We start from the raw sequence: 26,295 nt of genomic DNA, 5'->3' as shown, positions 1-26,295 counted from the left end.
GCTACAATTGAAACACAATAACTTTTTGATACTTGCATAAATGTTTGATATTCCATTTGTAAAGAGTTGCAGATAGTGTCTTTGCCTTTTTACAAAAAGGTTTTAGTTTAGAAGGATGGAAAGTCTTCACATACACGTTTGTTCTGCTTCTTCTATTCAGAAAAACAAAATGTAGCATGCTTTGCACACATCACAGTGCATCTTGTCCTGTATTTGCCTCCATTCTGCTGCATGGCGTAGTTTTGTATCTTGTGTGATTTAGTTTGGTCAAATGTGTGACCAGACCGTCCTTGAGCAAAACACTCCACCATACACCTGCTGTCAACATTGAATAATTTATCAACATCGATCCACATCGTCCCATTTAGTGGTTCCCATCCCGAAGAAGACTCCCCCTTTAAAAAGAAAAGCTGGGGAACATTATGAAATAAGTAGACTAAATACTTTTCATTATGAGGGGCAGATGTTCAACCATGCTGTATAACAAGGTGCTTTAGAAGACACGCCAATTTATATTTAACCCTCCCTTTTGATGATGACTACAGACTCCACAGAGGAGGAAAATGAGTGGCTACCGTTGGCAGCCTGTCATTATAACCTCCCCTAAAATAAAATGGAGTCCAATGTCCCATGTTTCCCTTAGTGCAAAATACAGCCTAGGAGGCAACAGGGCTTGGCTACGACTGGAAATAGCACTTTGGGAAGCGCATGGAGTCAGCCCAGTCATTCATTACGCTCTGACCATTTGGGATAGGCTCATGTGCCAGTTTTCCACCACCACCTTCACCACCAGCACCACCCATCCCTGCTAGCAGCTAGTCTCCAGAAGACTCCAAAAGCTTCCTGAATGGCCAGGCTCCTCCGTTGACCTCCTTGGAGACAGTGTCGTTTGTGCAGTCTAATGGTAAACACAAGAATAGAAACAAAAGCGTTCACTGGGTTTTATGACTGAAATTAGCTATCTGACGTGACTTGTACTGTGTATAAACCTCCTGTTAGGAGACCTGTGAAATATGCAGAACATATTCGTAGGTGAACTAGGTAATGCATGACGTCATATGCGTAGTTTGCCCCCTGTATGAGTACCTTTTTGTGTCCACCGAATTGGTTTTACTTTTGTGTCGATTTTCTTGTGCCAGTATTCAAACATTTGGGGCATGATTTCATCTTGCTGCTGTGTGAAAGGTAAAGGTTGGACTTGTGGACAGAACAACTGACATTTAACACATGCAGTCATAAGAGTAACGACTGCAGGTCGGTGCCCTAACAGCTGTCAAACAGTGCAGCACATGGTTTGTATGTCTTGGACACCGATGTTTTATAAACACCAGCACGTCTGCCTCTCCAGGCATCCTGGTTATTTTTAATGCTAAAAGAGCCCAAAGTTGTGCAAATATCTTGGTGCTATATTGACTACATGATATGATGGAAAAGGCGTTGTTTCAGGCCAGTATTCCTATATATATATCTTTCTCTGGTGTTGTAAATTTCTCCAAAGCTGTTTCGGAGCAAATTGATTCTTTCTAACTGTCTACCTTGCATTAGGGTGCACTCTCATTGTTTTTTTGAGCCTATGTTTTGGTTTATTGCCACATTCGTTTTTGAGTAAGCGTGCAGTGCTATATGCATCCCTAATGACATTTATAGTGAGAGATTGTGGGCCTGTAAAATCCATTAATGGAGCTGTTTCAGGGGCTAGGAGCATCATATTGCCTGAGGGTCTCTCTTGGGATTGTTTGTATTTAAATGTTACAGTTTTGGTCATCTTCTTATTGTGAGTTCAAATATTAGTGTCCAAACATGTCTCAAAAGTATGCAGAATGAAGTATGTTGAATAAAAGAAATCATGCGAATAAAAGAAAACACAATGGTTAATGCCAAAAGTATTTACCGTTGTATAAACAAATAGTGCAACAGAACACTACATTGCCAATTACTAAACAAAAGGGCAAATGTTTAAACATAACATAGCATATATATATATTTATACATACATTAATACAGGCATAAACTATCAGCATTAAATCAGTCGCTACAAACTAAGGTGAAAAAAACAAACAACACTCAACCGCAGCAAAATGTAACGCAAAGAAACTCATCCCGTTGTGTTCTGTGTCTAGCGTTCCTGCCCCCATGGCTTCGCAGGACTTCTCCGGCGAGCGAGGCCCTGCCGCAGACAGCCTAGGCACGGGCATGGAGGTGGTGGCTCAGGCTAAAAAGAACACTAAAGCCTGCCCCGTCCACACCCCCGTCACCAGCGACGCCAAGCGAGGCTTCCGCAAGACGCTCGGGAGACACACGGACTACGTCAAGATCGCCCTGCCGGAGCCCAAGGCCGGCCGCTTGCCCATGGAGTGGTGGAAAACGGTGCTGGCGTTCTTCTATGCCGCCTTCAACCTTGTCCTCACCACGGTGATGATCACAGTGGTGCACGAGAGGGTCCCTTCCAAGGAGAGCAGCCCGCCACTCCCTGATAAGTTCTTCGACTACATCGACCGGGTCAAATGGGCGTTCACCGTGACCGAGGTGAACGGCATGGTGCTGGTGACCATATGGCTCATCCAGCTCTTCTTCTTCAAATACAGGTGAGATCTTCCATCACCGCAACCCCTTGGGAGCTTTTATTTTCCTTTCATTAAACTTCGAGTAGCATTTGAGTTTTTATTATTAAGTGAAAGAATAACAAAGCGTCATCATCGACATGCCTTTTAAGGAAACATCAAGTAAGCCATCCTAATTCCATAGGATTCCATCCTAGTAATTCCATCCTACAGCGATGGAATTACCTTTACTTTCTGTAGAGAAAACGACTAAATGAAAGTCGGCCCTGGTCCCTCATGTTGTTTCAGGTCAATAGCAAGCAGGCGGTTCTTCTTCCTCATTGGTACACTGTACCTGTACCGCTGTGTCACCATGTACATCACAACCCTCCCCGTGCCTGGCATGCACATGACCTGCGCCCCGAAGGTGAGAATAATCATTCAGACTGGGATAACCTAGTGACGTAAGGGTGTTTGACTCCCAGGTAGGTCATCTCCTACCTGTCGTCTCCAAACCCTATGCAGTATGGTTCTCTGAATCTTTGGCACCTGTAGACAACATTTTGACTAGCTTGTGACTGCGCACACTGGTCCACGTCTCGAAAACAGATCAGTAAAATTCTATCTTAAAATTGGCCAATTTCATTGGCCAGAGAATCAAAGAGCCCTAGATTTTGATAGAACAATATGTGAGCCCCATGCAGGTTAGCCTACTAAGTAGTACGTTTAGCATCTCGCCACTTGTTAACCGACACTACTTGAATTGTTTGTCAGATGAAGTGAACTGAGGGCCCAAGGTACTAAATGGTTTGAATAATCTTCAGCTTCACTCTAACAACCAAAATATGTAATCAGATCGGGTTGACCATGTGTACTTACTTCAGCCTTTCTTTTTGTATGAAGCTACACGGTGATTCCCAGGCTAAGCTCCAGCGTATCCTCCAGCTGATCTCGGGCGCAGGGCTCTCCATCACGGGCTCCCACCTCATGTGCGGGGACTTCCTGTACAGCGGACACACGGTCATGCTCACCCTCACCTACCTGTTCATCAAGGAGTGTGAGTAGTCACAAAACAAAAACAAACATTTCTTTGTATCTAAAGGATTTGTTTGTAAATGGAATGAATGGAGCAACATTCAAATATTGTATAATGCCTTACCCTTTTATGGTCTTTAGGTAAACAGAGTGGTGGTTCTTGCCCCAAGTTTCACTAGCACCATGATTGGCAAACATTGGTATTACACTGGTTATGATGTACCCAATATCATTACAGTAACATTTAATGATGACTTAGGTCTTCATTGATGCTGCGTCTCCTGATGCTGCGAGATTTGTCATGAGGCATAACATCCTCTCGTCTCTCCAGACTCTCCGCGGTCATTCTGGTGGTACCACCTGCTGTGCTGGCTGATCAGCGCAGTGGGCGTGGTGTGCATCCTGGTGGCCCACGAGCACTACAGCGTAGACGTGGTGGTGGCTTATTTCATCACCTCCCGCCTCTTCTGGTGGTATCACACCATGGCCAACCTGCAGGTCAGTACCACACACACACTGTTAAGTCTATGGCGTGGGTGGAGAGTGTGTGTGTGTGTCTCTCGTTATGTCTCTCTGTGGATGTGTCTTAAGTGTGTGTGTGTGTGTGCGTGTAGCTTCGTCAGTGTGTATAACAGTATGTGTGTCTGTGGGCAGCCATTAGCCTTGTTGTTTACTTAAGTCAGTTTACACTAGGAGCTCTCCCACATCTCTGTGGAAGCCTAGTGATGCATAGCTCTGGTTTGCTGAAGGAATTTACCTCTAAGGTACTAAAAGAATGACTATGTAAACATAGGAATATATTACATTTGAAATCCGTGGTTGTATATTTTATGGCTATTATAAACTTTCAACATTATAACCAAGAAAGATCGTCTCTGTCTGTGTTTTAACCATCCTGTACTAATAAAATAAACTCTACCAACCTTGTCTTGTCTGGCTAATATCTATTGAAGTGGTTTGTCCCAAGAGTGACCTCTCTGATACAATGAGTTGATTTGGTTCTCATACAGTGTACAAATAATACATTTTAGTGCGTAACCTTGAACTTTTATTAGAAAGTGAGAAGAAAATAGAGAATGTAGGAGGACAAAGATGTGGATGCATTTATTCTCGGTATTGAGTTGATTGCACATTGGCATCCGAGTAAGGTGAGGTTGTTCAAGCCACTGCATACATGTCTTATAGTTTTTGCTCACACATACTGTACACATTTAATTATCCATAAATTAACCACATGTTAATATCGAGCAAACGTACATCCGGATTCCTGGGATGTTGACATCATTCAGTATCTAACCCTCATGCCATTTGATGATATCTTCCTAACAGACTCTGAAGTGTTCGCCCAACAACTACCTCACGCACACCTGGTGGAACCCTGTTTTCAACTTCCTGGAGAGGAACATCCAGACGGCCATCCCCTGCTCCTACAGCTGGCCCTTTAGCTGGCCCCCGGCCTGCCTCAAGAACCCCTGCAAGAAGTACTCCATGGTCCAGAGCACCCGGGAGGAGTGAGGCCGTCTAAGAGGGCCCAGGTACCATAGGGCTATACCTGGGTTCTCGACCCATTAGCACCCCTCGGACAATCAGTTGATGGGTCCTTTCAATCAGTATTCAGAGAAGGTGTGATGAGGTGAACATGGAGCAGATTTGTATTTGTAGGGTGTGCTAGAGTTTGGGAGGATTTCAGGAGTAAACGATAGTCTCATACTTGTCATTTTATGTGTTTTACATCATTGTAACATATTTATATGAAGGTTTTTTTTAGGGTCAATGTTGTTTTTTTGGTTTCTCAATTCATGATTCTGTTCGATTGGATTAAGTGTTCATTTGGGACCCATTTTTCAGGAGTTAAGTCAGTATTAAGTGTTAACTATATGCAAGATAAAGTATTTGCTCTCGCTCTCTCTCAGCATAGATGGAGGTGGGTTTACCTCAATGTGGTACTAAAGTCACAAGTTGCCTTAGAAAATGTTTTTTAAGTTGCATATATTGGATCAGTTGATTGGTTAATTATTTAATTGTTTTTTTTTATATCGATTTTTTATTCATTTCAAATGTCTGTGCAAAATGTGCAAAAGCTTTAATTTTAGGATATGGTCGTAAAAACAGACAAAAGTTGTATTGCTCGTTTTTCCTTGTACAAACCACGGTCTGACATATATTCTTATACCACAATTTAAATAAATAATTACAGCCTTGCACCAATAATGTTTTTTTAAACACAAAAATGGACAGCTAAATAAAAAAATATGAATGCTTCCAGTGGCACGGGAAGTAGAGGTGCAGCAGGTGCTGCAGCCCCCCCACCCCGGTGGCGAAGCTTTAAAGAGGGAGAATTCTTTAGAGAGGGATCATTTTAGTAGGGATAGTTATTTAATTTTTCTTCAATGTGTATTGGTCAATCAGATTTGTCTTGACACGATTGCGATTCACAACCAGACACAACAACAACGAAGAAGTTCTAGAGTGGTCTGCAGAATACAGGGCCTGTGTAACATAGAATCTTTAGAGTTCTGTCAACTCTACGTGGACCGTAACCCCCCCCCCCCACACACACACTTTTTTTTCTTTCTGACGTAGCCTACGTCACACGGGGAGCGGAGGACGGTTGCCTCCGTGAAGTCCATTAACTCCTGATAATGGACACGCGCATCATCCCGCTTATACCATGGTAACTTGCCAAAGAAAATAAATTAGGACCATTCATTTATATTTTAATGCGTTTTACAATCCAAATATAACGTTTTTCACAAGCCATAATTTAGTTTCCCTGGTAACGGGTTTGACTAATACCTGGAACAATCATTACCCTCCCGTAAGGTTCTTATGCAACGGAAACATTGTCCACTCCTCCAGTAAATAGGACGGACCTTAGCTACGACTTGGTAACGGGAGGTAATCTAGTCCACTCAGCTATGAGCCAGAGAGCTAACGTTATGCATTGTACATATTTATAATTCAAAATTCGAATATCACAGCCTTTATACCACAGATACTAATGGGTCTATAGCATATAACCGCGTTGTCTTATTACAGTTTAATTCATTTTTCACCATTTACCAGCTCTCGCTTTGAAGACCGAATCACCGCACCATTCGTTTCAACGTGAATTGTGACTGTCTATACTTTCAACATAAAGTTTACATATTTATATTTTACATATTTATATTTTAATTTGAAATTCGTCCCAGTCTTTATTCCACAAATACTGTAGGGTCTGTAGCATATAAACGCGTTTTCTGATTACAGTTTAATGCATTTTCACCATTTACCAGCTCTCGTTTTGAAGGCTTAACAGACAATTTGACTGGAACTACTTAGCAGGTGTCCGTATATCAGGGGTTAATGCACACCCTGCAGGCAGCCATTATTACACGGGTCTTCTCAATGCCGTGGAATGCTCCGTTTACTTGCATGGGCCCTTCATAACTTCCGGCGGTGAATTATATTTGATTATTTTACCAGCAATTTTACCAGCAATTTTACCAGAATTATATTTGTTAATTCACCATTGCTAAGTATAATTGACCACTGTCAAGGAAAACAAAGGATGTTTTGCCTCTAATGATGTCTTTGGTATCACTCCGCAAGTAGTCCGGTAACTTGTCAACCCCAGCCACTTTGGTTGCTAAGTGACGTCAACGTCTTTGGCGGACTATTTCTCTGCTGATCAATACTACGAATGCTGGTAACAAATGAATTGTAAAAAGACACACTGTGTGAAGTTCAGACTGCCGCCGAAGCTTGGGTGGCAGTCTGGCAGCTCCGGCGGGGGGAGCTAGGCGGCAGTCTGGCAGCTCAGCTCCGGGAGTACAATCCCTTTCTCCTCCATGCTGTGGTTCACTCTGACAGCTCATTGGTCAATGGGCAGCAGCTCATTTGCATTAAAGCTACATACACCAGAAACAGCGCATTCTGAAGGGACTGAAATGGGGAATAGCGATAGGCACGATTTTTTTCCTAAAAATTATTTCCAGCAAACAGCTTCAAAAACATGTTTTTGGAACTCATATACTATTTTTACTTTTTTGGAAAACACCATTATATGTCTCCTTTAAAAAGTTAAGTTGAGCGGACACAAGACGAGATTTAGGTCAACTCTTCAAAACGTCCAGAATATTTTGTAGCACCGGGGCTATGTTTTTTGTATTGTTTTATACCACTGCTATTGGTTGCTGATGTGTTCCCATCATGTTTTGCTATAGGAAGACAGTTAAGAAGACAGTTAGGAGGAGAGTTAGTGAAGTCGGAGAGTAAATGTTAGGGTCTCGGTTAAGTAAGGTCTTGGTGCACTCTTGGAACGTTACAATAAAGTCACAGAAAGAATATCACGCCTCTGCTATTTGATATTCACCACATTGGTGTCCGAAGGGGGATTTTATAAAGAGAATAACTGTACGAAGATGGCGATGTCAAGAAGCTATCTCGCAAACAAACTTTTCGAAATTGAAGAAACTCTTCAGCGTCTCGGCGAAGATCTGCCTGCGGAGATGAGTGATCGACCCGACGGGTGCCAGTGCTCCCCGCCGCCCTGCAAGACAAGTGACCAGCGCAGAGAGACTGCCTCCACTGACCTGCGACGCCGAGAGCTCGCCGCTGATCACTGCCGAGGTGAAGGCGTCGCTGGCTGCCGCCGTCGAGAGGGCGCCGCTGACCGGCGCTGAGAGCTCACCGCTGAGAGCTGCCGCCGTCGACAGCTCGCTGCTGATAGCTGCCAACAAGAATGCGTCGCTGGCCGCCACCATCGAGAGGGCGTCACGGACCGTCGCTGAGAGCTCGCTGCTGACCGCGCCGCTGCTGACCGTGCCGCTGATCATCGCCACCGAGAGGACGTCGCTGAATGCCACCGAGAGGGCGCCGCCGACCACCGTGCCCCCGGCCGCAGCTGCAGGCTTTCCCATCGCTAGCCCGGCACCACGGACCACCTTCAAGCTCCCACGATACGCCGGCATCACAACCCTGAAGCCGTACCTAGCGCAAGTTAGGCTGGCTGCAGCAAATAACAAGAGGAGCAACCAAGACACTGCTGCCCATGTTGCTCTACCACTGGAGGGGAAGGCGCTGCAGGTGTTGCTCGACCTAACGCCCACCGAGCGACTTGACTATGCGACGCTGGCGGCTGCATTGGAACGACGCTTTGGCCAGCACCATGCGTGACCAGCTGACCCGCCGGCGGCGTCAGAGACGCTGGGTACTTATGCCGCAGATGTGCGCTTCTATGCATGTCGTGGCTACCCCATGTTTGAGGAAGCAGCCCATGAGGAGCTAGCCCTCGGCGCCTTCATCCATGGCCTCACACCAGAGACACTGAGAGAACACCTCTGCATCAAGGCACCGACCAGCCTCAGTGCTGCACTGGAAGAGGCAGAGAGGGTGGAGGCCGTTATGACCCCATGCAAACGACCAGGCCGGGTGTGCCAAGCCAACGTCAGCGATGAGGACGGGGACGTCGAGGGAAGGGCCGTCTGCCAGGCTCGTCCGTCACCAACTCGACCAGACCGACATCGACCAACCCACGGGTCCGGGGAACGGCGTTTCATTGACCCATGCTGGCGCTGTGGAGAAGCGGGGCACTGGTCCCCGAACTGCCCCACCCCCGCCCCTGCACCAAAACACCACAGAGCCCCACAGTTGGGAAACTAGTGCGGGTAGGCACCCTGGGGAGACTGCCACCTGTTCAATCGACCATAGACCCCATTGAGAACAATGAAAAGATTGGTAGAGTGGGCCACGCACACAGCCTTTACCTCCTCTGTTCCATTAAGGGACACCCCTGCTGGGCCCTCGTGGACATGGGTTCCACCATCTCCATTGTGCGCCCAGGGGTGCTTCCAGAGACAGGATGGACAGCCACCGACTGCAAGATCCAAACAGTGACCGGAGAACTAACTGGGATGCTGGGGAAACTCCCGCTGCCAGTAAAAGGTGGGGAACACCGAAATCACCCACGAGTTTTGATTGGCCGAAATTCTAGACCCCTGCATCATCGGGCTGGATCTGCTGACTCTTTGGGGGGCTAGGCTGGATGAGTCGAGGTACACCATTCACCTCGGCACAGAGACACTGACCCTCCAGCACCGTCAAGGGGGGAAGGTAGGGTGTACACAAGCCCAGCTGTGTCCACCAGGCGCCGCACCACCTCCGTCTCCGCCGCCACTGTTGCCATCCCCTGAGGTGACATCGGCGCTATCTTGTCCGTCTACGACAACAGCGACCTCCGTGGAGGCTACGACTCCCCAGACTCGTCAGATGTTGACACCTCTATCCAGGAACAATAACAGCGGAGCAGCGAAGTACTCAATGCTCAGCAGAGCCAACAGCTGCAAGACCTGCTCCAGCAGTTTACAGACATTTTTGCTGCGCGAAATCAGGACTGCACCCAAACTAACCTGGTGCAACACTCAATTGACACTGGCACAGCCCTGCCCATTAGACTGCTAGCCCGCCAACTAGAGTTTGCCAAACAAGAAGCAGCAGAGTAGATGATCCGGGAGATGGCTGAGGCGGGGGTGATAGAGCCATCCAACAGCCCTTGGGCTGCCCCGGCCCTCCTGATCCAAAAGAAGGACGACATCTGGAGGTTCTGTTTGGACTATCGTCACTTGAACGATGTTACCAGAAAGGAGTCTTACCCCTTGCCCCGCATAGATGATGCCTTGGACAAAGTCGCAGGGTCACAGTGGTTCAGCTCACTAGACCTTCAGAGCGGCTACTGGTAGGTGGAGCTGGCAACAGATGCAGGACCCAAGACGGCGTTCACCATCGGCCAAGGGCTCTGGCAGTTCAGGGTGATGGCCTTTGTCTCTGCAATGCTCCCGCCACGTTAGAGAGACTTATGTAGAGGGTTCTGGCTCACATTCACAGAAAACAGTGCGTGGTCTACCTTGATGACCTTCTGGTCAATGCCAAGGACTTCGAGCTGGCCCTGGAGAACCTCCGCCAGGTCTTCCAAGCCATTCGGGGCGCAGGCCTGTGTCTACACCCCAAAAAGTGCAACCTCCTGCAGCGCGAGACCAGGTTCCTGGGCCATGTGGTGGGGCCAGAAGGTGTGGCTACGGACCCTGCCAAGGTGGAGGCGGTAAGGAACTGGCCCATCCCCCAAAATATCAGTGAGGTGCGCAGCTTCCTGGGGCTCGCCTCATACTATCGACAGTTCGTCCGCGACTTCGGATCAATTACCACCCCTCTACACCGTCTCACGGACAAAGGGAGGGAGTTCAGCTGGGAAGACGACTGTGCAGCCGCCTTTGCCCAGCTCCGGGCTGCTCTGACAACCACACCCATCCTGGCCCTCCCTGACCCTGGCCGCAGCTTCATAGTGGACACTTATGCCAGTGACGTGGGACTGGGGGCAGTCCTGTCACAGGAGGGAGTAGGGGGCGAGAGGGTGGAGGCTTACGACAGTCGCTCCTTGTCTCGCCCTGAGCACAACTGCTGCATCACCTGACGTGAGCTCCTGGCAGTGGTTGAGGCATTCAGCCACTTTCGCCCCTACCTCTACGGCCAGCCGGGAACGCCAAGAGGAGCTACTCTACAGGTAGCTGCCACAGGACAGGTCGGGCCAGATGAAGGTTGGCTGACTGCAATGGAATAACAGGAGTGGCAGGCAGCACAGGACAGTGACCCCACACTGGCCAAGGTGGGAGAGTGGCTTGAGCTTTGCATGCAAGGCGACAGCTTTGCATGCAGTTAGGGTTAAGTTTCTTGCTCAGGTACACATTAACACTCAGCCAGGAGGAGCTGGGGATCGAACTAGCAACCTTTCGGTTACAAGACAACTGCTCTACCTCCTGAGCTAAGCCGACCCAGGAACTACACAACGATCAGGGGCGGAACTTTGAGGCTCAAGTCTTTGCTGAGGTGTGCAAACGCATGGGGGTAAGAAAGACCAGGACGACGCCCCTCCACCCCCAGAGCGACGGGCTAGTGGAGAGGTTCAACCAAACGCTTGCCACGCAACTGGCTATCGTCACCTCACGACACCAGCGAGACTGGGAGCGCCACCTACCCCTTGTCCTGTGGGCTTATCACTCAGCTGTGCAAGAGAGCAAGGGGTGCACACCAGCCACACTTATGTTCGGAAGAGAGCTGCGGACGCCTGAGGACATAGCCTTCAGCGCCCACCCCCCAACACTGATCTCCCCAAGATACCGGGCTTCGAGTACCTGCGGGACATTCAGCAGCGTCTGACAGAGGCTCACGGGTTTGCCAGGCAGCGTCAGGAACAGGCGGTGGCACGACAAAAGCGGGGGTATAACCTCCGTTGCCAGGGCCACTCCTTCGTGCCTGGGGAGAGATTGTGGGCCTACAATCCAACCCGGAAAAAGGGGGTATCTCCCAAACTGACCAGCCAGTGGGTGGGGCCCTGTGAGGTTCTGGAACAACTTATCCAATGTTGTGTATCGGGTGAAGATTCGTGTCCGTGGGTGTGTGGTGGTGTTAAACAGAGACCGCTTGGCACCCTACTGGCCCCCGGCGGCCGGATTTTCCGACACACCCAGCTCACCCAGCACGGCTCCACTCACACCAACGAGTCCTCCGACTCAAACAGACAGTGGGGGGTTGGGGCATGCGACCCCACCGGCTTACAGGCGGCAGCAGCCTCCCTGTCGCTATCAGGACTTTGTTGTCGGCTGAGGACAGGCGACATGCTGGTGGGGGCAATGTAGCGCCAGGGCTATGTTTGTTGTATTGTTTTATACCACGTGACGCAAATAAGCACATAAGCAGCAATAACTGCACATAGCCACAAGGGGAGCAGGACCAAACATATGAGCTGTAATAACTGCACATAGCCACAAGATGGCAGCATCATCACACATATGAGGAAGCCGGAGGCGGGCTCTTAAAACCATAGCCAATCAGAGCATGTACTACGTCATATACGCCATGCCTACTCTGTATTTATAGTAGGCACATCGGCTTGGTGTCTCTCCACGCGTATATATACAATTCCCTTCCTTTTGCTTCATGGTATCATACCGAAACTTTACCAAATAAAGTGAGTTCAAAGCGATCCTGATTCAATTACCTTTTCTAAAAGAACACGGCACACTGCTATTGGTTGCTGATGTTTTCCCATCATCCTTTTCTTTAGGAAGACAGTTAAGAAGACAGTTAGGAAGACATTAAGGAGGAGAGTTAGTGAAGTCGGTTAGTAAATGTTAAGCTCTCGGTTATGTTAGGTCTCTTGGAACGTTACAATAAAGTCACCGAAAGAATATCACGCCTCTGCTTTTTGACATTCGCCACAATATACACAACCTCAACAAGCTATCTGGACAGTGATTGGTTCTAAGGATCACATTAATTGCTCATAATTTCTGGCACAGTCAGCGAAAACTAATTTGCTCTGGCAATGCAACTGCAGACAGGTCGGCTGCCAGTTTTATCAGGTGAGTGCTGCATGCAGCGCTCAACTATTGTTCTTCATAAGTTTTATTCTTCTTTCCTCTTTATTATTCTCTACAAACTTTGGGACCTATCTCCTTCCTCTTTTTAAATATTTTATATTTTTTAAGATATTCTACTTTTAAAATACTATCTTTTTTTTAACATGGGAGGACGGCAGACATCTGGTACTTCAACTGTTTAAGCTGTTAAGACTGTTAAAAGCTGTTAAAACCATTTAACAAATCTACACACTTGTATCTTCAATAATATCTAACGGAATTTCGTTATCATTTAAACTTTCTTCACAATCACAGTTTTAGTTTCATACTGGTGTGGGTACCAGATCGACTCGGGATCCTGCGCTTACAGGTGACGTATCGACACTTGACGTATCGACACAAGCCAACGGACAAAACCCGGAAGGGTTTTTTATAAACGGGGCTCAATCATGGACATAAAAAGAAGGCTCAATCCGTTTTGGTTTTGATTTCATTGAACGCAGCCCGTTCTTTCGCACAAACAAAGCCATTGGAAAAACGTCTAAAAGCACTGATGAATGCATATGTAACCCAGTCCCTGTTAGGGACTCTTATTCTGAAGGAGGAGAACAGAAGTGTCTGCGTGTGGGTTGCTCTTTTGACTCTGTGTTGGGAGCACTGGAACAATAATTTGTACATTAGATTATTATTCATAGATTAGAAAACAAATGAGATCGTTAATACTTGGGTATAACATGGGAATGAATGAAACGTGTATGCACATTTAAAAGACAGCGTTTACAGGAAGTGCGTCATTATTGCGCATCTAGGACCCCGAGTCGATCTGGCAGCCGAGTCAATCCGGTACCCACACCGGCTTCGTTTTCATTGAAGACGTCTGCCCATTCTGACACTCCTACTTCTTAAGAAATTGTAACCAGGGTGCGAACTACGGGGGGGCCAGGGGGGTCTCAGCCCCCCTTAATGAGACATGAGCTCCCCTGAAAACATGATTTGTGAAATTTTGGGTGGGTCTCTAAAATATTGGCAAAATGCAGTTTTTTCCCATGCATTTCCTTTTTGTTTTTGTATTGCATAATCATGGATCTTGTGTAAAATTTGGCTATTTTTAATGTATGATTTGCGCATGAGGGTGATTGATCATCTTCATAAAGATACAGGCCTGCATGCAATTATTGTCCTCCCCATTGAAGCGTGGGGGCGCTATGTCTTAAACGTCACTTAAAATCAGACATCGGAGAGCCGCTGGACCCGCGCAATTTCGAATTACATGTTTTGCAGTCATGTCTAAAAGAAAACAGGGAAACCTACTCGCAAATTTCGGATTTACAAAGAAATCGAAGACTAATGACTGAGGAGCAGCAAGAGGCGAGTTCTTCGGCAGATGCTAGCTTGGGGACAACCGACACCACCACCGCTGCACTTGCGGGGACTGCTGCCGGTGAAAGCCCGCCAACAGCCGACAGCTCAGAGGCCGCTGATGACGGTGACTCCACCTGCCTCTCTCTCCCGGCTAACTGGACCAGCCAGCAGTGGAGAGAATGGAAGTCCCGCAACACCAGGCTGTTTGTTAGGGATGGAAACTTGGGATGCACAATTTGCAGAGACACAAAAACTCTTCTGCTTTCTGAAAAGGTCATTGGCATGCACTTATCAGAATAGTGGATTAACGGAGATGTAAGCAGCCACACACAAAAAGGGTTGCGTCAAAAAGTGTATAAACATCGCGATAGCATAGCACACAAAAGGGCTGTTGAAGTCACAGAAACCAAGCAAAAGGAGATTCTACCAAACAGAGTACTTGAGATAAATTCCAAGTTAAAAGAAGAAACGGCATCTTCATTCAGATCGGCCTATATGGTGGCCAAGGAAAGGCTGGCTTATAAAAAGCTCCCTCCTTTAATGAAACTACAGGGGCTCAATGGCGCAAAAGTAGGCACTGTGCATAAATCAGATAAGTCATGTGCTGAAATTATAGGCCATATTGCAAAGCACATGCGGATGAAGTTAGTCTCAAACATAAAAGAGATCACCGGCAAAACCACTGGACTGAGTGCAAAGCTTAAATGTGACTTCCCAAACATTCACTCCATACATTTCCTGGCCCACCGCCTTGAATTGGCTGTCCATGACTCTCTCAAAGAGGTTGCTGGATGTAATCATTTCGAGTTTTTCATCTCCAAGCTGTACGCTCTGTATCACCATTAACATTTACATTTTTATCCAAAGTGACTTACAATAAGTGCATTTGTTACAATAAGTATATTTGTCATAAGAAGTGAAACAATATATCGCTGTCGGTACAGTAAAGATGTTCATAGAACCAAGTGCAAGTATTACAATCGCTAGGCTAACCCATTCCCCGTGTAAAGCAATGATAGCAGCTACTGTAGATGCTACACAATTAAGTACTTTGAATAAGTGCAATGTACAAGTGCCAGGACGTACAACATTCAATGGTGGCTGTGCATTGGTTTCTATGCAGAGTCGAGGTGAACTCTGAACAGGTGAGTTTTGAGTCTTTTGTGGAAGCTGGTGAGCGACTCTGCGATCCTGACATCGGTAGGGAGCTCGTTCCACCACTGAGGTCCCAAAACAGAGAAAAGTTGTGACTTCGCTGATTGACCTTTGCTTGCTCTTAGCGATGGCGGTACCAGACATCCAGCTGAGGTAGTTGAGCGGAGGGATCGAGCTGGGGTGTGTGGCTTTACTAATGCTTGGAGGTAGGCAGGGGCAGTTCCATCGACTGCCTTGTATGCCAGTACCATCATCTTGAATCTGATGCAAGCTATTACAGGGAGCCAGTGGAGGTCTCGGAAGAGGAGGGTTACATGTGAGGGGGGTTATCACCAGTTCGCAAAGAATGCTTGTTTGCTCGAGGAAGCGGCTGCAGATCTCAATATGCAAATTTTGAGAATTGGAGAATTGATATTCACCATCAGGTGGGTGGCGAGTAGTTTTAATACTGTAAAAGCAGTCTGGAATAACTACCCTGCATTAGCGCGCCACTTCAAGACAGCAAGAGAGGATACATCTCGCAATGACACCGAGACGTGCTTATATGTGCTGACATAATGCAAGTAGGCATACAGGCTTGTAATAATGGATGTGTTTTGAGTAAGTCCTCCCTCTGAGGCACGCGCAAGCCCCCACGCACACTGATCGTAACTCCATCATTTTTCAACCGCTTGCCTTCGTTCAAACCATTTAACAAATCTGCACACTTGTATCTTCAATAATATCCAAACAGAATTTCGATATCATTTAAACTTTATTCAGAATCACAGTTTTAGTTCCATACCGGCTTCGTTTTCAGTTGGTCTCATTGATTTACGTTGATGCTGGAGCGGGAGGACGTTCAGTAGCGTTGCCAGCTTGGGCGTTTTTTCCCGCCGGATTGGGCTACTTTAATCACGCACCGGCTCGCTATTCTCTTACACACACACACACACACACACACACCAGCAATGCTTTGCGCTTTTCATTCAGCCGTCACTTTATTTGTTTCCAACCATTTACATTTCTTAAATGGTGTGCATGTTTACATTGTTAACTCCATTTAGACTTTTGAACTTTTGTTTAAATCCCTTCACTTGATTTAAGCCATTTAACGTTTCTTTAAGTCTTAATCTATGTGGCTTTATTAAAAAATATTTCCAATCTCACTTTGTACTACAGCACTCACCGCATTTTCTGCAGGAAATGCATTTTCTAGTTCTAGATACTATCAAACTAGCTGGTTTATTCACTTGAATTCTAATACATTCCTCTGATCATAATTAAAGACTATTTAACTATAGAGATACAGTAGGATTTTGCTACTATACCATTTTGTTTCAAATCACATTATATTCCGATTTTAGGGGGGGGGGGTTGAGATATGGAATGGATTCACATACTTTGTGCTGCTTAGTTCAGAGTTGTGTTGGAGGAAAATAACCCTAAAGGGCTTTTTAAAGATAATAAAGACATGCTAAATTACCAGCACATTGATGGAGTGAAATGCATATCTAAAGGAGCCTGATTGATTAAATAATCATTCATGTCTCTATGATCATTTCATAGTATGGCATTGTGCATGCTGTAGTAATCAATGGGACTTCATTGCATTCATAGACACCTTTTTAGGAGCAGTTGTACATTATATTATATTTTTTAGGTTTAAGTTCATTATGTGAACATTAAGAAGTTGAGTGACCAACATGTGCTTCACAGATCCTAACTTTAAGGTTAAATTGTGCTGAGTGCTGCCTCTGAGAAGTGAGAGAGTGGGTGAGGGGTGTTGCTCTCTGCTCATCATTCTGTGACAACCTGTGTCAGTCTGATGGTCTGCAGAGTGGGGGATGCTTACCTGGAGCTGGCGATGGTCGTTAGGGCTGTGGTTGATGGTTACCTGAGCTGATTATGGTCGTTAGGCCTTTCTACAGTGAGTTTCAAGGTTGCTAACTTTTCATTGCTGAGATGTTGTATCCAACTCAGGCCACGTCCACACGGAGCCGATTGTTTGGTGAAACCGCATAAGTCTTGTGCGTTTTGGCCGACCGCCCAGACGGATCCGGCAGATCCGGTGCCCGAAACCAAACTTTTCTGAAACCATGTCCCAGGGTGGTTTCAAATATATCCGGACCTATGCGGTTTCGTGTCAGGATTCGTGTGTACGACTGAAACGCAAACGATGACGTCATGTTTGTATACAGGCTGTATGCGCGCAGGCTTGATGCGCTCCACTTTTTTTGTGGAGAACCAGCGCCTTGCATATTTACTACAGCGTTTCTACAGCTCGATGCGTTTTCGCAATGAGTCTGGACGGGGCCTGTTCTTCGCGGACTGTATGTTTGGAAACAGTGAGCAGGCTTTATGCGCATGCTCGGCTGCCCTCTTCTTCTTCTTCTTTTTGCTGAAATTCTGTAGCAGAACCAGCGCCCCTTATGGGCCTGGAGTGTGTACCACAGCGTTTCTACAGCTCGATGCGGTTTCGCACTGAATCCGTCTTTACAGAGATATTCCTGAACCGCATAAAACGAAAACGGATCGTTTTCGCCCATGTGGACGGGGCCTCAGACTGTCTGAGATATTTTTCATTCCCTTGTTCTGGGTGTAAACATGTGCCACACGCCACTTGCCTTTATTGAAGCAAAACAAGCAAAGCGATTTTTTAAAAGAGTCACAAGCAATACTCCACTTTTGTCAGAAATGTCACCCTACACTACAAGCTTCTCAGAAAAAGTAGTTAAACAAGGTAGCCTATTTCACATTAGGAAACTTCAACTGAGATGTGGCATATGTTGTGCATACATGATGTTTTAATATCATTAAATAAAGTGCTTGTGCGTAAAATGCCTTTTTTAAACAGTAAAGCTTTTTTACTCTCAGGGGGCTCTCAAGGGCCTATGTTTGACTAACCCTTAACCCAAGCCTGCATTAAGACATGGAAAGCTTAGACCCTCCTTGTCAAGTCTGTGGAACTGTACTGAACAGTCTTCCTTCAAAATATATTCCCTAATTTATATATATATTTAAGTAGGTAATCTCATTGAGATCACATTCCCTTGATCACAAGAGACTATAGTACAGCAGACAGAATTTAGATTGTTTAGATTTTTCAATTATATGCATTACTAAATTATTTGTCTACTAACAAGCCTATGTCTTAGATAAGAAAATCATCATGTCATTGTTTGTACCCCTGATAAGGATTACCAGGATAACATTTTCAAATATTGATTGATACATCGTGGTAACTGCATGCTGCAGGTAAAAGTGGGAAGTTTGACTTATACTCTTTTCCAACCACTACCTTTGTTCAAAGTCAACCCTGTTGATTAAAGAGCTGTTGTAGGACTAAAGAAGAACTATGACTATAATTCCTACGATGTTTAAATAATTATTTTTAAAAAACTGTTGCATTTGTTGTGTGCCTTCCGCTTTATCTGGACTCTCACATACATTTCTGCGATTCTGCAATTTTTGACAGCCTTGAAATTGTTTCACCTGTTTATTCACCAGTACGTGTTCATCTTTACTTGATAAATTGTGTGATAATCAGAAAGAAGTTTACAAGTTTACATTTCTGTCCTTCGGACCACAACCACGCACGCGTCTCTGTAACTTTCTCACTGCTTCTGACATCTTATTGCTTGAAGCTTTTGAGTCTGGAAGCATCATTGGATGTGTGCCTGCCATTTTTATTTATTTTTTAACTTTTATTTTCATGTAAAATCGAAGTTCCGTTTGGTCATCCTCACAGAGTGGAGAAAGTTTTTTCATCTGCTTTATTAGATCAGTAGTGATCATGGTTAAGAGGCCATTGGTTTGCCTTTATATATGTCCAAAAGAGACATACATAGCTATACAATACATGGCTTGTGTGCCTTCCACTTTATGCAAACTCTGACATCAATTTCTGCGATTCTGCAATTTTTGACAGCCTTGAAATTGTCTCACTTCTTTATTCACCAGTACTTGTTCCTCATTACTTGATAAATTTTGTAATAATCAGAAAGAAAAACACAAATAATGGTTAAGTTTGAGTATTGCATGCCACGATTAAAATGGGAGATGATAAAGAATTACAGCAGAGCGTAGTAGAAGAAATCTGTTTCACAGTCGTTTACCAGTGGCCTTTTGGGGTTAAATCAATCTTCTAGCTGACTTAACCCTTGCATTGTTGACAATCTGATTAATCTTTATTTGTCATGTGGCAACCCCGTGCCGGCGTACCTGGAGGAAACTCTCCAACTCTCTAAGCAGCGCCCTCTCTATGGACAAGCAGTCCGTAGTCCGCTCACCAATTAAGCAGTCACAGACAATCATGGGGATTGAGATCACCTGGGGGAAGGTGGCGGCAGAGGGGTATTAAAGGCCGAGCACACAGCAGTCAAGCAGAGGAGACGCGTAGGCGAGACAGTCACGCGACCAGACGAGACCGACGGACTATATCGCCCTAACGTTTGGAACGCTTTCCCGTAGGAATAACCGAAGGGCGCTGGGAGCGACATTCACGGCGGACAACAAGACGGACCTGGCCGGAGAACCCACACCTTTTTTCCCCATAGTGGAAGTAGCCTTAGTTAATTTATGATTTTCCTTAGTCTCCTGAGCGTTCCAGAAATAAAACCCTCGGTTTGACACTTGGCTTGAGCAATCTTTATTGGGAATCCCTGCCGCCAACGACCGGGGTTGCCGCAGTCATTATTTTTAAATAGTTGTTTCCAGGCAGCATTTCTACTTGCAAATGTGGCACTCTCAAAACGGTTTATTTTATTTAAATTAGCAAAAGGCAATCTTCTTTGAATTGAAGAGCTTGAAACGATTTTTATAAATGTATGAGACCAGTACATTCATTTATTCCTCATTAATGTTGAGAGGAACTTAAAATGTAAGCAGCACCCAGGTGGAACTGTTGACACTTAAGTAGTTGCGTTCCGGGTTGTTGTCAGACGGGAGCACTTCCGCCCGCATCCTTAGACGCAATTTGGATGACGAACTGAGCGGTCGTGTCTTCATTGCTTTTACCATTTTCTGTATATTACAGATTTCTTTATTGTTGCCGTGGCATCCAATCCTGGGACGCGTAACAAAAACAATTCAATATCCTCTTAAGGGTCTGTGCAGTAGCGTGCGGTGACCCTAAATTTCAGTGGGGCGGAAACTAGTGTGTGTGTGTGTGTGTGTGTGTGTGTGTGTGTGTGTGTGTGTGTGTGTGTGTGTGTGTGTGTGTGTGTGTGTGTGTGTGATATAGTTAAGTTCAAGGGCCTTGTTTAGCTGTGACCCCGTCAATAATAAATCATCTTCTGCTTAGAAATAAACCTGCAATCCGTGCGTGATCTGTCCATAGCTTAATTTGGCACTATGCTGCTTTGACATAAAGCATGTTAGTGTTCAACATGTCTGCTGTACTGTTAAACATTCTAAAACTGGTGTAAAATGTTGCTGGCCATATTAACATTAAACCATAAATGTTGCGCAGCATTTAATGACGTCATTACATAGACTCAGCACCCCGAACTCGTACTGACTTCCCGCGTCCCTGAATACTTCAATGGGAAGGAAATACTCTCCCAAGTTCAGAAATACCATGAGTGGAACATATTCAGATGCAAACATGAACCATGACCATTTGTAGCATTTGTTTTTTTTTATGATGGCACGAACTCATTCAGATGAGTTGATCCTTTGCTTGTTTTATTTCATGGGGTTTCTCGTTTTATCCATGCAATTTTCCAAGCGCCTGAGCCAAAACAACAGGTGTAAAATAAGTATGAAGTTTACAGGGGAAAGATCGAGATTAAAGACAAACTTGTTAGGTTAAAGATCATTTTTGTGAATCGGCCCTTTTAGAACTCAAACAAGGCATAAATGTGGGTGTTTTATTATATTTTCTTGATTACATTTTCCTACCGTTATAATGAACCGCAAATCGGTCAGCTCCTTGTTAATTATTATTCATACACAGTCAGGATGAATTTGCAACAACAAGTAAGAACAGGTTTATGTTTGAACGAATTACTGTTTAATTTCCACATTTGAATAAAATAGATAGAAAGGAAATCAACGTCATCGTCGTGGCCAAACCTCCCAATCAAGGAAGCTTCAGCATGCTACCAATAGGAAGCAGCAAAACAATATGACGTGTCCCATGCTTTTCTGGAGTGCAGCTGCAGCAGTCGATATTACAGTAGCCTCCCTACTGTTAGAAGCGGTATGGTGTGAAAACATAAAGGAGCCAGGCTTCGGTCACATTTATTTTGTAAAATATATATCCTGTAAATAGAATTGTCGTAATGTACATATCTGGAACTAACATCATGTTCTTGCTATCTTGGCTAGAATCGTTGGTTTTTTATTGTAAAACCCAAGTCTATTCAATAGCCTTGCTGGCAATCTGCACGTTATGCGTATTGGTTCACTGTAATAGGAAACGTGTGGATCTTACGAATATTCCGCCAGGACCAAAACCAATGCCTATTGTAGGCAATTTTGGTGCATTTCTTGTCCCACCTTGCCTTTGGAAGTTTTTCGCAAAGCAACAGCAGACGAGATCCAAAAAAGGTCATTTGGCTTTTATGACGGAACAAGCCAATTTATATGGTAACATTTACAGCATCTTTATTGGACACAAGTTGGTCGTTATACTGAATGGTTATGAAGTAATTAAGGACGCTCTGACAAACCATGCTGATGTGTTTTCCGACCGTCCTGATATACCTACAATTGCCTTAATGACTAAACGCAAAGGTGAGGAACTATGTTACATTATTTTCCTTTACTCATCTGCTCAGAAATCTATATAACACAGAAATGAATTGTAACAGTTCATCAGCCCCTTTGTAATAACGATAATAATATATATAAAAAAAGAAGTAATATTGATTATAATTGCATTTGTCAATTGTAACCATAGGAATAGCCTTTGCCCCATTTGGCCCAGTGTGGAGAACCCAACGAAAGTTCTGCCAAGCCAGTCTGCGGACATTTGGCCTGGGCAAGCTGTCCTTGGAGCCCCATATCCTGGAGTGCCTAGCTGTCGTCAAAGAGGAACTGTTACAGCACTACAGGAATAGCAGTGACATAGGAGTGGACCCGACTCCCCTCATCAGAACTGCCGTATCCAACGTCATCTGCTCCATGAGTATGGGTCACAACTTCCATCACGACGACGAGGAGTTCAACACCTTGCTGGAACTGATGGCTCGCGGGCTGGAGATCAGCATCAGTGGGCCGGTGCTTCTGATCAACATCCTACCGGCGCTGTATTACCTCCCATTTGGGATCTTCAAGGAGCTCCGGCAAGTGCAACGGGACATCACCGCCTTCCTGAAGAAGATCATCGCACAGCACAGGGCCACCTTAGACCCCAGCGATCCCAGGGACCTGATAGACATGTACCTGGCCAAGGTGTTGGAGCAGCAGGCCGCGGGCGAGGAGAATAGCAGCTTCTCAGAGGACTATCTCTTCTACATCATAGGGGATTTGTTCATCGCCGGAACCGACACCAGCACTAATTCCATTCTTTGGATGCTGCTGTATATGGCGCTGCACCCGGATGTACAAGGTATTAGAACCTTCTTTTCAAACCACACTTTTAATTGCTCATCTGTGAGTCTCATCCGAGTGTTTATGTGTGATTCCAGAGAAGGTGCAGGCGGAGATAGACAAGGTGGTGGGCAGAGCGCGACTCCCCTCTATGAAGGACAAGGGGAGTTTGCCTTTCACAGAGGCCACCATTATGGAGGTGGAGAGGTTGACCGTAGCCGTCCCTTTGGGCATTCCCCACATGGCTTCCAAAACGGCAGGTAAATGTCAACAGCTGCACATGTTATTAATTCCTTCGGCAAGAATATATGTTCTTTCGTATGTGTACTATATGCCATTCCGTGGATGCTTTCATTGAGGGGATATATTCTTAGCATGGGAGGCAAAATTGACGTATAATTTGTGCAATAGAATGTCTTGTAGGAAGAATGTGAAAGTAGAGTGGTCAGAGATGTTTTTGATTACATGAAAAACATAGAGGTGGTTCTTGCAGAGAAGAAGCTGCAGCACTCTAACTGTGAGTTCACACCAAAAGCTGTAAAGCGTTTTGAGTGATAATTGCCCATTCACTTTCTATTAGACATGAGCGATAAAGCGATAGGAGTGATAAAACGCTTGAGCGATAGCTTTAAAGCTGTAAATGAGAGTTGAAAACAGCTTAACTCTATGCAAATGAGGTAGTAGCATTTTGGCTGTAAATGACCGCCAGCCAATCGGAATGTAGATGTCTCTTGCAGGCGTGGCTCCCAGTAAACATACGCGAGAACTTTAGTTCCTATTTCCTACCACACATTTGTTCCTTCATCATGGTGCGTGAGAGAATAACTGCGGCTATTGCAGGGCATCGTATATATCCGCGATTGCATAGCCAACGTGGTGTTATTATAGCCCGATCATTAACTAAAAAACACATAGAAAGAGTAAAGCATCCAGCATACGATTTCAACAATGTATGAGGGCATACGCAATCCGCATTACGCAAAAGGGATGGTCGCACAGTGGAATGCTGATGGAAACCAGCGGACGAGTGGTGGGTGGAGATGTGCGCGCATTTCAGAAGCAGGGAGATATCGCACAAAAAAATATTTCTTATTTGTCAGTTTGCTGTGTGTCTGCCTGGCACAAATGCTCCCGTTGAGCAGATCTTTTCCATAATAAACAACACACACACACACACACACACACACACACATACACACGCACACACACACACACACACAAACACACACACACAAACGATAGCGATCAACTAAACTATAATCTAGCATATAAGCAATCGCTCCATCAATTAGTTATTCAGTGTTTCATGTATTTATGCTTATTATTCTTTTTCTATTGACCAAACTTATGACTATCTTGTGTTTTTGTGGCTCGGCAGCAGCACTTGCCTCAACTACGAGCATGCAGGCAAAAAGCGCGGCTCCTTTAAATGGAAAAGCAAAATCGCAAGAGCGATAGGAGCTGTAAATATTTTGGACAGCGTTGCGTTTTGAGCTATTCAGCGATTTTGCATCTTTTACAGCTTTTGGTGTGAACGTACAGTAGGCTAGTACAATGAAAAATAAGAATGTTACTTATCAGGCAGAGGTTGAAATTGCAGGTTAAAAAACTAAAAGTTCCAACCACCAGTAGTTAAGGACAACTATCTGGATTTAAATAAAAACGTGGTAGAACTTTTTTACATCTGCGTAAGTTTGAAGGTTAGAAAGTGAAGACACTGGATGAGTTTGTATTGACTGCTAATAAATGCATCCACGCACAGTATTGTAAGACACCTTAATAAAGCATCCTCCATGTTATACTATTATTATGCCATATGTTATTGATTGATTGATTGTGTTTAATATGTATTTTTCCAGAGTTCAGAGGCTTTACTATCCCCAAAGGAACAGTGGTCATCCCAAACTTGTGGTCCGTCCATAGAGACCCCACAGTGTGGGAAGAGCCAGACGCCTTCAACCCAGACCGCTTTCTGGATGAGACGGGCAAGCTGCTGAGATCAGAGCACTTCATTCCCTTTGGGATCGGTAGGTCGCACCCATCTAACAAACAAATCATATTGCCAACACATTGATAAGATAAGATAGAACTTAAGTACAGTAACAACATGTGATTCTCATTGGTTTGTAACTGTTTTATTATTAAATATTTTTATCCCTGTATGGTTTAGGTCCGAGGATTTGCATGGGAGAACAACTGGCCAAGATGGAGATGTTTCTGATGTTTACCAACCTACTGCAGGCTTTTCAATTTAGCCTACCCATCGGGGTTCCTGCCCCCTCGATGCAGGGGCGCTTTGGCCTAACACTAGCACCTTGTCCATACACTGTTTGCGTGATTCCAAGATGAATACACGTTTAAAAGAAAATGTGCGATCATTGTGATGGACATTGCAGACCATCATGCATTGAGGTAGTTTGTGTATTTAGAGCAAGATATTCTCTTATGAGCTTGAGGACAAGAAATCGCCGTTCTGGATCGGTGACTGTTCTGCATGCCCGATGGGAACAGTAATTATGCATCCCTGAGTTGAGCTGAGTTCATCATTGGGCCCACTGGATCCTTTGCTTTCCTGCATGAGTGCATGACTTTAATGCATTTCTTGAGAATTCCCAATTCAATGGATCTTGTAGGCTGCTCCGACAATTATTTGAGGTTAATTTGAATTCTATTTAGTTTAATTTCCACCAATGGTTTCCTACAGTTTGTATGTTTATAACAAGATATTCTCCCTTTTGATCCTAAGAAGGACAAGATATCACCATTCTGGATTGATGACTGTTTTTGGAATGTCTGTCTAACCCTAACCCTAACAATGAGGTATACCTGAGAGCAGCTAACTTTACTCGCCCGTTGGGAACCTTGGCATTGCATGAGCCATGCCCATGACTATTATTCTCATAATTATAATTATCTTATCATTGGATCTTGTAGACTACCCTCCCCATTTTGGGGGTTTGTTTAAATTCAGTTTAGGTGAATTTCACCAAATTCATGTAAATTGGTTTTAAGTCATGTTTGGTCAAAGAATATTTGTTTCCAAATAAAATGGGCCGGTAGCTACAGTAGCTACAGCTTAATGTTATCCCATTTACGTTTCAATGAAGTATGAATAGAGAATGTCATGCATATATTTCACCATACGTTTTTGCTCCATTGCACATATTAGAATTTTTTGCTGAATTGCACATATATTCACTGAATTATAGTCAATGAATTGATATGGATTATTGTTCGTTAATAAAACAGATATCCTTTTTCTGTATATATTTTGAACGATTGAATACTAC

The 26,295-nt window shown here is 44.9% G+C and overlaps 2 protein-coding genes and 1 long non-coding RNA gene across 4 annotated transcripts; 2 read left to right on the top strand and 1 right to left on the bottom strand.

Moving 5' to 3' along the window:
* Window positions 1-1,954: 1,954 nt before the first annotated feature.
* On the top strand, window positions 1,955-5,865 carry sgms2a (sphingomyelin synthase 2a). Its single transcript, XM_079758968.1, has 5 exons — window positions 1,955-2,585; window positions 2,850-2,967; window positions 3,444-3,597; window positions 3,907-4,073; window positions 4,905-5,865. Exons 1-5 carry the CDS (start codon window positions 2,134-2,136, stop codon window positions 5,088-5,090), a joined length of 1,077 nt encoding a protein of 358 aa, XP_079615094.1. The 5' UTR covers window positions 1,955-2,133; the 3' UTR covers window positions 5,091-5,865.
* On the bottom strand, window positions 3,041-17,783 carry LOC307092081. Of its 2 annotated transcripts, none has more exons than XR_013812784.1 (3): window positions 17,322-17,783; window positions 3,700-4,067; window positions 3,041-3,581 (listed from the first exon to the last, which is right to left on the bottom strand). It is a non-coding gene; the product is annotated as an uncharacterized lncRNA (long non-coding RNA). The 2 variants fall into 2 exon arrangements; XR_013812785.1 differs by having other exon boundaries at window positions 3,041-3,542.
* A 3,970-nt stretch (window positions 17,784-21,753) lies between these two features.
* cyp2u1 (cytochrome P450, family 2, subfamily U, polypeptide 1) lies at window positions 21,754-26,151 on the top strand (the record flags this gene model as incomplete). The annotated part of the gene is made up of 5 exons (XM_079729925.1): window positions 21,754-22,207; window positions 22,374-23,024; window positions 23,104-23,265; window positions 24,865-25,032; window positions 25,176-26,151. The coding sequence occupies 5 exons, from the start codon at window positions 21,754-21,756 to the stop codon at window positions 25,352-25,354; spliced, it is 1,614 nt and encodes a 537-aa protein (XP_079586051.1). The 3' UTR covers window positions 25,355-26,151.
* Between the last annotated feature and the right edge of the window lie 144 nt (window positions 26,152-26,295).

This window comes from Pollachius pollachius (assembly GCF_949987615.1).
Source record: "Pollachius pollachius genome assembly, chromosome: 2".
NCBI classification, from domain to species: Eukaryota; Metazoa; Chordata; class Actinopteri; order Gadiformes; family Gadidae; genus Pollachius; species Pollachius pollachius.
This window is presented reverse-complemented; position numbering and strand designations above follow the sequence as displayed.